Here is an 11,375-nt window from a genome sequence, read left to right as displayed (position 1 = left end):
CCTGTTTGTTGTTGCTTTGTTCTTTCGACATTATAATTTAAGTATCTCATGAGATGTACACTTGCAAACAAGCACTAGTCTTAAATAAAGGGATTGAAACTTTCATTCACATTCCTTTGTGTCTGTTCCCAATGAACTAACAAGCACTATGGGCATATTCTATGGTCGAGGATGGAGCTACTGGAATGGAGCTTGGTTAATTAAACGAGGTAGAATGGCAAAGAAAATTGGAAATGAAAATTTTTGCATTACTACACTTTCATTAACATGGTGGGAGGTCTAAATGAATAAAAAATTAATTAGGATGGATTAACAGGAAAAGCAGATAGATATGTGGATCATTAAGTAAACATTGAATTTGGTAACTTATGTATGGAGAAAAAGTATACTATAGTAGTAAACATATTTATTTAACTTGCCATTTTGTATAGCAATTTGAAACAATAATGTGAGATTTTGTGGGACCACTACCAACCGTACTATGCTAGAAAGTCCAATTTAAAAGTTTAAATTAATAGGTAGAGAAAGACCACATGTATATGATTTGTTATCAAGCAATATGAGATAATATTTCAACACTCCTTATCTCGTACAAGTCGGATTATAAATGACATGTGGAATTTGCTTGATGGGGGGTGGACACACATACGTGAAAGGGATGGCACTATTTCGATACCATGTGAGATTTTATGGGATCATTGATAACTGTTCTAAAAAGTAACATGTTAGATAGAGGCGTTGTCTAATATTTAAACATCATAGCAAATAAAACTCAAACCTTTGAAAAATACAACCCATTCGTCCCCATATGCAGTAAATTTTAAATCTCTTCCTATACTGATTTCTTATTTTTCATTTCGACTCCTTTTATCTTGTTTCAATTGCCTCACTCCTATTTACCAAACATGTACTGAGAGTGATGCCGAAGCGCGATAGAAATTAGGTTAAACAGAAGAATCAAAACGATAACGAGGAACAAACTGTTCTCTCAATCGATTAACAATCGATAAGTTTTCAAAAACATCCAAAAACTACTGCCTCTCAAAACCCTAAAAACGAGTTTATAAAGGGTGTTAACCCTAATGACAAAAAAAAACGCAAAAATTACAAAAATACCCTTAATTCGAAAATTACTAAAATAATTTAAAAAAACCGTCTAAACGACCCCGAATCGCGAAAATCCATTGTTAATCATAGCCTAAGGCTATGTGTATTGATCAGCACGCCGTTTCGCTTCAGCCGACCAAATTTGAGCTCAATCCGATATCGTTGACTTCAAGCCCGCCGGTTCGTCCAGTCACATAACGGGTCCGCCGGTCCCCTAGGTGCATCATCCTCCCCTGCTAGAGAAAGATTCGTCCTCGAATCTGCTTCGTCTTCATTGTCGTCAATCTCTTCAGGGTCTTCTTCCTCTTCGGTGTAGTAAGGTGACAAATCTGCTACATTAAAAGTTCCGAAACATTGTGCTCACCGGCAACCCGGTGGCAACTCTTTCGATACGACATCAGCAAACTCCTCAAGCAAGGGCAGAACTTGGGTAGGAATTTCGGGACTATCAGAATTCTGCTCCATCACCACAATGGCAAAAAGCCCAGGCGCGTTCACTGCCTCTTCTAGAAATTCTGACCTGGACAGCAGATTATTCTTCACTTCCTTTCTCAAATCTGAAGGACCTAGGGTAATGGTTCGACCATCCTTCTTGAAGGTATAAGTATTTCGAAACCATCATGCTTTGTGTCTTTCTCAAAGCGCCACGGCCTCCCCAATAAAATATGGCAAGCATCCATTGGGACTACATCACACCACACCTCATCGATGTAATTTTTTCCAATCGAAAATTGCACAAGACACCTTTTGCTCACCTTCACCTCGTTCCCTTTTCTAAGCCACGACAACTTGTATGGTTGAGGATAATCTTCTGTTTTTAACCCCAACTTTTCCACCATAGTCGTGGACACCACATTCTCACAACTCCCACCATCTATTATTATGCTGTATACTTTTCCTCTACTAGTGCACTTAGTATGAAAAATATTATGTCTAAGCCATGATTCATCATCCGCTACAGCAACATTTAATATTCTTCTAACGACTAGGGACTCACCAGAATCAGCATAGATAATCCCTTCCTGTTCCGCATCCGCATCCTCTTCTTCGCCTTCAGATTCATCATAAACTGGACCTTCATCAAAGACTGGATTATCAACAAGCGTCACAATCTGTCGGTTCGGACAATCAGCAGCAAAATGCCCGAATTCCTGACACTTGAAACACCGCTTGGCTGCAGTTCCTCCCCTGCTAGTTCCAGCACTATTATGCCCCTCCTTGGATGCAGGTTTAGAATTCGCATCCTTAACTGCAACTGGTGTCGAATTTACTGCAGATGTTCCCGCTTTTCCTTGGGATTCTTTATCTGACCACTTGGAACTGCTGCCTGACCACTTTGAATTACTGCTCTTTCTTTTAAACTGCCCCTCCACCTTTAGGGCTAGTCTGCACACATCCTCATATATCCAATACTGCTGTAATTGGACAACATCAGAGATCTCATATCGCAGCCCTGCCAGATATCGTGCAATCATCTGCTCGTCTTCCTCCGTCACATCACAACGCATCCGCAAGCGATCAAATTCTTCCGTAAATTCCTCAACTGTTTTATCACCTTGCTTGACGTTATAATACTCGATAAACGTCTCTTGCCTATAATGGGTAGGCAAAAAAATTTTCTGCAATAACTTTTTCATCTTCTCCCAACGATCCACCTTCGGCTTCCCCTCTCTAGCGCGTTGCTTTTTCACGTGTTCCCACCAAATCGAAGCATGTTTTCGCAGCCTAATAGCCACTAACTTCAATTTTTGCCCCTCAGTTAGGTCTTTAAGATCAAAAATCCGTTCTACTGTATGCAACCAATCAATAAACTCATCAGGATGAGCCTTACCATTAAACTCGGGAATCTCGATCTTCATTCCGAAATTTTGAGAAGAGCGCTGATTTCCAGGTTGTACTCCTCGATTCTGCCCCTGGTTCAGAACCCCGAAAGGGTTTACGTCCTCCTCTTCATCATCGGATGGATCCTCAGATTCTGCTTCTTCTTCGGATTGAACGCCCAATCTCGCCTCTGCAAGTTGTTGCTCCAAATCCTGGATTCGTCTTCTCTGTTCTTCAATTTCTACGTCTTACAGATCTCTTAGACGCGGTTGGTCGTCTGCTTCAGGAACGCCTCCACGCCCCTGGCCACCACGAGCCCGCCGTCCACGACCGCGATTCTGTTCAGCCATTGATTCAAGCAACCTGTGCTCTGATACCAATTGATGCCGAAGCGCGATAGAAATTAGGCTAAACAGAAGAATCAAAACGATAACGAGGAACAAACTGTTCTCTCAATCGATTAACAATCGATAAGTTTTCAAAAACATCCAAAAACTACTGCCTCTCAAAACCCTAAAAACGAGTTTATAAAGGGTGTTAACCCTAATGACAAAAAAACGCAAAAATTACAAAAATACCCTTAATTCGAAAATTACTAAAATAATTTTAAAAAACCATCTAAACAACCCCGAATCGCGAAAATTCATCGTTACTCATAGCCAAAGGCTGTGTGTATTGATCAGCACGCCGTTTCGCTTCAGTCGACCAAATTTGAGCTCAATCCGACATCGTTGACTTCAAGCCCGCCGGTTCGTCCAGTCACATAACGGGTCCGCCGGTCCCCTAGGTGCATCAGAGAATGTGTGAATCCGCCATTTATGATGAAAAGAAAGATGGAAGCACATGACTTAAAATACTAGCCTTATCAATCAAGCAACCATTCCGAGATTGGCCTTATAGTGAGTTAGCCAATCCCTTTCGGTGGGAACGGTGTGTGTCACTTGGTTCGTTTAACATGGGGTTTGGTCTGGGTTCATCAAACCAATCTCATTCACAGAACATGGGGATTGCTTCTATAGAAGACCTGCAAGTCATGGCCCATCCCATGTCCCACTCGCAAACACACTGTCACATCTCTGCTCACGTCGAGACCCATCTGTCGCTTCAGCTTTGATCTTACGTGCATTCTCTTCATTGACCGTTTGTACGCATTCGTTGCATTCTCTCGAACGGTTCGTGGAGCCAACTACGGTACGAAGTACATTGCAACGTTGATGCTGACTTCATTTTCGTATGCCGGATAACACGTACGTGTCCGTAGTAGAGTCAATGTACCCTTCCAATACTGGTCATCGATGCAACTGAACAAGTATGTAACAAGAGCACTATTTGGAGCATGAGCAATTGCAAGCATTATCCAAAGTCATTTTATCGCGTCCATCAACCCGATCACATATGAACATTTTATGAGATCCAAAGGCTCCTGCTAAACTTCAAGTGATGATGGAAGATGAGAATGAAGACCAAGTATTGAATGGAGGATACCCACGTTGTCCTTTGTTCGGTTAGGAAGATGAATAGACATTATCAGAGGTTTACAGCTCTTCTGAATTCTGACGGTGGTTCTCGCTTCTCTTCAAGTCCCCAGCTCAGTGTCCTCTTCCGTGATCGTTTGTACTAACAACATTGCTTGGACCACCTCCCTCCTATCCTCCATCTCTTGATTCAAGCGAGTCCCTTTCTAATGGAGACCCGGTTTTCTTTTTCTGCACGGCATGACACGAGAAAACGATTGTTTTATTAGCAATCAATGGTGCAGACCGATGCCTACTATCGGTTCACCGCGATGCCATCGCCATCGGTTTGCAATGCAACTGCGATGGTGGTAATGGAAAAGAGAAGAGCCTTTCTTCTTGCGCGATGAGTAGAATTCTGTTACTTAGATGGATTTAAACATAGGAGAAGCCAAATGCGTTACTACTTACTAATACGGCAAGAAAATCAATCAACAGAAACAAAAGTATAGCAACAATTGTGTGCATATAGGGACGGTTGAATTGAATGTAGCCCACCTTGACGCTCCTTTGCACACTAGCAATCAAGATGGCCTAATAATATCTACATCCAATCCGCATCAGCAGATGTTGGAACAGGCGTTATAGGAGATGTTTTGACTATTGGTCGCCTGCAGCCTACTATTGTCGTCAAGGGAAAAGACACATTAATGGAAAAATCCCATCTTAATTCATCCAACAACTTGAAAAACCAAAAGCAGTGGACCCTCTTGGGGCTCAATTTAAAAGGATACGGTGTTCCCATTAGCGTGTCAAATCTCAATCACGTTTTAACCGATTGATGCATGTAAATAAAGTAAGCATCAATAGTTAAAACTCCCACATTGGCAAACCAATCCGCAGGGCGATTGTCCTCTCGATGAACATGAATTATTTTGCTACCGCTGAACGTGCTCGTGTCATGCATTATATCTGCGGAGTACTGGGTTGCACATGGCTATGTAACTTCTTTCTTCAGTGGTTAAGCATGTCCAGCCTAGGTTGGAGCCTACTTCGATAACAAGAGTACGTCAAATCGGACACTTGAATCCAATGTATCATAAGCTTAAGAAGAGACAATCGTACGATGATCGGATCAACATTGACGGGGAACCAACATCGTGAAGGTAGAAGACGATTTCCTCAGTTAGACCAAAATCGAAACTGAGGTAATTTTTCATATGCACGTTAGAAGTCGCTAATCAAGTCGAACGTGTTCACACCGAGGGGAAAAAGATATGTGGTTTTCTTTCTAAAGAGATACAAAACACCATCTAGAGTGACATGAGATCACGTCATTGCTCACGTATACTTCTACAAACTTTAAAAGGCCGTTTGATTACATTTACTTTAGTTATATTGATGGATAATAAAAACATATAGTTTGTATTTAGACTATTTTGACCCTTTTTAAATAAAATCAATGTTTGATACCGCCGAATGATAAGTTTTTATTCAACATCGCTTTCGTTAAACAACGTTGGTTATACCTAACTATTGATCATACTTCATTCTTGATCTTTTCTTGTTACATGATACTTTTCATTGGTAAACTATAATACTCATGGCACACCTCGGGACCGTAGAATCCGAGTGCTCATTGCTTCGCCCAGGAGTATTGACACTATTTTCACTTAATTGCCGGTGATAACAATATTAATCTAATCTAAAATAATGAATTTAAATTATTTGTTGTCCTCAATATGGCTTATAATTTGGGAAAAAAAAATCATGAACCTTAGAGATGAGAATAATAACATCTAAATATTAGAAGTGCAATGCGTAGTCAATACATTATTCATTTTATATATAATTAAAGGACAAGATAAAGAAAGAGAAAACTCACGGAAGGAGTGAAATCGTGAGATGAACGAAAACACTAATTTATTATGAAAACAGTGATCTTCTACTTTTAAAATTATAAATTAAGTTGTTCTTTATTTTCGAAAGAATAGATTTTATCTGCAACCATCCAAATAGTATTTGACACAAAGATTTTACCCGCCGGCCACTGGCAAGGGCGAGCCTCGCCGGCCCCTGGCTGGGCAAGATCGGCCTTGCTTTGGCTGGGTGAGGCTCGACCTTGCCTGGGCGAGGCCAACATCGCCATCGCTTGGGTCAGGCTCGCCTAGCGACGGCGAGGTCGGCCTCCCCATGGTTGGGCGGGGCCAACCTCGCCATCGCATGGGTCTCCCTCGCCGTTGTTGGGGAGGCCAGGGGCCGGCGAGGCTGGGTGAGGTCGGCTTTGCCGTTGTTGGGTGAGGTTCGCCTAGCCAGGGGTCAATGAAGTCGACCTCGCTGGCCTCTGGTGAAGCCCGCCCCCGTTGGCCACTGGCCCTTGTCGGTCCCTAGCTGAGTGAACCTTGCCCAACCTTGCCAGATCTGGGCAAGGTCGAGCCTCGTTGGCCCTTGGCCTTGCCTAGTGACGACAAGGCCGACCCAGGTGACGGCGAGGCCGACCTCGCCTAGCTAGGGGCCAGCAAGGCTCGCCCTCGCTAGTGGCCGGCGAGGTCGAGCTTCGCCAGAGGCAGGTGAGGTCGACCTTGCCAGCCCTCGCCTCTGGCTGGTCCGGCGACTGGCTAGAGGGAAGACCATAAAAAAAAAAGAAAAAAGGAAAAAAATTAAAAAATTCGAAAAAAGCATTAAAATATTAAAAAAAATTGCCACATCAGCATTGCCCCGATGGCCAGTGCCGGCTAGACTCCAAGTCAGCTCCGGGTGGCCAAAATTGGCCGGATGGACTAAATTGGCAAGAAGTAAAAAGGTTTATGACTCAATTGGCAAACTTAAAAGACTTAAGACTGAATTAGAAAAAGTGCAATAAGTTTAGGACTTTTTTGACAATTTTCCCGTGCAATGTCGTCCCTATACTTTTAATTTATTTAATATGATCCCCGAACTTTTGGTACATATTCAAGTTAGTCTCCGGACTATATGAACATATCCAATGTCATCGTTCTATTAATTCAACTTCAGAGATAGCATTGAACATGTGACTATATTGAACATGTATCAAAAGTTTAAGGACCACATTTAACAAATTGAAAGTTTATGGACGACATTGTCTATTGGGCTAAAGTTCAGGGACTATATTGGAAAATTTAAAAGTTTAGGACCACTTTGTACATTGAGCCAAAGTTCAAGAATCATTTGTGTCATTTTCCCTTTTTGTTATTTTTTTTTCTTTCAAAATTCAAATAAAGCCGTTTATGTAAACATAACCAAACGGCCTCTTATGAATGAATATATTCTATATTTTCTTTGCTGTATCTGTACCATAAGTGCACGCGCTACCAGAATACGAAAGAAGAAAAAGCTGATGATAAGGAATTGGTCAATGTATATGTATAGAAACAAAAAAAAAAAAAAACCCAAAAAAGGAACATTTTCAAATTTTTCTAGACCAATATTAATTATCAGAAGGTATGTAACAATTCACCCGGACGCAAGTAAAACAAAAAGTGGAAACTTAAATTCAAAAAACTTTTTGATAGGGACTAAATAAGCGAATTGTTTTATTTGCTTATCTAAATAACAACCTACTAAGATAATTACCATATTATTTATTATACTCGAGTTACGAATGCATTTACTAATTAAATTACCTCGTCAATAATGGCCGGAAATTCTCGATGAAAGACGTGCAAAGTACAAATACATATCCAACGTTTTCTTTTATATCCCGCAATAGATCATTCGTGCCGGCCGGTTCGAATGAAAAAAAAAAAAGCCAGCTCTTATTCAAAATCATTTGTTCAATTCGAAGTACATTTTTGGGGATGCTTCTCAACCCGTGACTACCTAATATTTGGGCAAAAAAAATTAAAAAACAAACGTGAGACGATAGTAGAGACAAAAGAAAGCTTGACTTGAGAGACCAAGCACATACGAGAGGGACCAGGTTGTCCTTTGGAAGGGCAACATGTGGATCCTAACCCGATGGGCCTACCCAGAAAACAGCCCCTGGTCGCTTCTTCGCCTCTAAACACAATCTTTTCCTCTCTCTCTCTCTCTTCCTTTGCAATATCTCGAATGTCGTTCGAACATGATTGGCATAAAACAACCAGAATCAATCGCTAACGTAAGATCATGGCCAATTCATTTACTGTTGCGTGAGGAATGCAAAGGTTTCGCATTTATTTGTCCTCCATAAGCAATAAGAAGAGGATCGAGAATCTCCGCGCATTAACCAGTCATTACATTTCATCTATAGACACCTTCTCAACTAACGATATATTTTAGTTAAGCCAACCAGACAATATGTTTGAATCGTGGTGATAAGTATTCGCTTTCGGACTAAATCATGATGAGTATTTGCTTTCGGACGCGCACTATTGAGAGTACATAGGCCATAGCTGTTTGTCAAGGAAATAGAATTACGAAAGGGCAAATCTTGAATTGGGTTAAGTAGCCTAAATAGAGTAAGGAGTATGAGATTTGGGAAAATTCCAAATAAGGGCATGAAGTGCCATCATTTTCTCAAATAAGGGTCTGAAGTGAATTTTGTGTCAAATAAGGACCTAAAGTTGTATGTTAGTCTCAAATAAGGGCATGAAGTGAATTTTGTGTCAAATAAGAACTTGAAATGGCCATATCTATTTCAAAAAAGGGCCTAACTTTTCTTGTTCTGAGGGCATTTTCGTCTTTTAACTTTTTTGAATTTTTTCCTTTTTTTCTTTCTTTTTTTCCTTTTTTTTTTTTCTGGTTTTCCCTTCTTCCCCGGTGACCACCCAGCCGGCCATCAGCGAAGCCCGGCGAGGCCTAGGCGAGGGTCATTGTCGCCCCATTTGGCAAGGGCCGCCCTTGCCTGCAACAGGCAAGGAACGGCCTTGCCCTGGGCAGGGCCAACCCTCGCCGGCCATGGGCGAGGCTGGCCTTCATAAGATCTGGGCAAGGGTCGCCTCGCTTGCTACTGGCGAGGGACAGCCTCGCTTGCCATCGGTAAGCCAACAGGGGAAACCAGAAAAAAGGAAAAAAGGAAAGAAAAGGAAAAAAAAAAAGGAAAGGAAAAAAAAAATTAAAAAAATTTGGACGAAAATGTCCTTGACCTCGTCGGTCGGAATATTTCGCCGGTCGGTGACCAACGAGGCCAGGTCCGTAGCTGAAACTCTCATGATAACTTCAGGTCTTTATTTGAGATTGACATATCACTTTGGATCCTTATTTGATACAAAATTCACTTTAAGTTCTTATTTGAGAAAATAAAAGCGCTTCATGTCCTTATTTGAAATTTTCATGTCCTCATTTGAAATTTTCCACGAGATTTTTCTTTCAAAGAAAATTACACTCTATACTCCTACTGTGTCTCTCGCTTGTCCCCACCATATAAACCCCGACAAGCCCATTCCTCTGCAATTCACGCACCCCCTTCTGATCTCTGTTTTCCCACGCTCTCGCATCATACTCCCGCAGATAGACCAAAGCAAAGGAGAAGAAGAATGGCGCTCGGAAAATCAGGCAAGCTTTCGCAGACGGCAGTTATCAAGCAGATCGTGAGGAGGTGTTCGAGCTTCGGCAAGAACAAGCACGCGTGCGATCAAGAAGGCCTTCCTCTGGACGTGCCCAAGGGCCACTTCGTCGTGTACGTCGGGGAGCGCAGGAGCCGTCACGTCGTCCCCATCGATTTCTTGGCCCGACCCGACTTCCAGAGCCTGCTCCAGCAAGCCGAGGAGCAGTTCGGGTTCCACCACGAGACGGGCTTGACGATACCTTGCGGGGAAGAGGAGTTCGTGTCGCTCTGCTTTGGCCACAGGGAAGAGTTTCGGTCGCCGAAACCGAATCTCAGATAGGGAAAAGGTGGGCATGGGCTTGGCGTCCTGGGTTCATGTTCTTTTTCAGTGTTTTTTAGGGGTTTGGTCGTCCTTGATTTAGGGGACCTTTGCCTTTGAATGGAAAAGAAAAGACGGTGGATTAGTAAATAGTAATGTAACATGAAAGCCCGTGATTAGAGCTGGGTTGGGCAGATATGTGAATTAACGCTCTGGTATTGAGAGTTTCCTCACGGTGGTGTGGAGTGGAAGGTGTGCCATTGTGCCTTACCTACCCTGCGAGAGAACTCGAATTTACTGATCCTGGGGACTCTGTTTCCCTTAGTTCTAGTGTTTCCGTGCACGCCCTATCTTTATGTATTGATCTTGGCTGTGCAGACTCTGTAATCTTTGTGTTACTGATACATGCAGATTGTTACTGGCGACAAGTAAAACTATCCATGTCATGCAGAATTTGATTATAAAATATTTTCCACGCTTCATTAGGACTTATGTTAGGTTTTATGGACACTTGGATAATTAACAACGATTTCACGGCAGTATCATGTTGTGCTTATGTTGGGCATGGATTCCACGTAACAGTAAGTTTGGTATTTACTATCTTCCTTTGACCTCTTAGTTTATATCCTTTCTTCTTGTTTATGCGTCTTTTGTCATCGGTTGATATATTTAGACACATCAACCGCTCTCGGTTCATGATGGTATTAAAGTCAAATTTCTCGAATTACTTGATCCTCTTTCACCCATTCGCAGATTGCGTTTTATTCATACACGATTATAGCTTTCATCTATTAATTCATGGATGCGAATCTCTGGGCGCGCTTCAAAATCAGTCATCTTACCAATACCCATGTAAGGAGCTTTGCAGAAGAATCAGCGGAGAGCAGAAAGAAACTCCTTGTTCTCGAACAGTAAGTGCTAAGAACTGTGGACCCTGCTGATTTCTTGGAGGGTCTTCTAAATAGTGCAACTATGCTCATGCATTTCCTTCTTCGAGCTCGACTCGTTTATGACAAGAACCCTCGATATTTTCGGACTTGAACCTATCATCGTTTTTTCATTTTTAATAAATTTTTCCTTTTCATTTGATAAACAAAGAACCTTCAGAATCTGGGCCCAATTAGTCTTGTCCAAAATCACAGACAACAGGTGGAGGGAATGTGTTGTAGACTGTCAAAAGAGATGG

At 41.9% G+C, this 11,375-nt stretch overlaps 1 protein-coding gene across 1 annotated transcript; it reads left to right on the top strand.

The window, feature by feature from the left end:
- The first annotated feature begins 9,718 nt into the window (after positions 1–9,718).
- LOC115675078 (protein SMALL AUXIN UP-REGULATED RNA 12-like) lies at positions 9,719–10,623 on the top strand. The gene has a single exon (XM_030597693.2). It carries the CDS (start codon positions 9,860–9,862, stop codon positions 10,208–10,210), a length of 351 nt encoding a protein of 116 aa, XP_030453553.1. The 5' UTR covers positions 9,719–9,859; the 3' UTR covers positions 10,211–10,623.
- Positions 10,624–11,375: the final 752 nt, after the last annotated feature.

The sequence above is a fragment of the Syzygium oleosum genome, unplaced genomic scaffold, assembly GCF_021117445.2.
Source record: "Syzygium oleosum isolate NSW1041296 unplaced genomic scaffold, Sole_v2.1 Sole_v2.13, whole genome shotgun sequence".
Classification (NCBI taxonomy): domain Eukaryota; kingdom Viridiplantae; phylum Streptophyta; class Magnoliopsida; order Myrtales; family Myrtaceae; genus Syzygium; species Syzygium oleosum.
The sequence above is the reverse complement of the archived record's forward strand: the minus strand, read 5'-3'. Positions and strand labels throughout refer to the sequence as shown.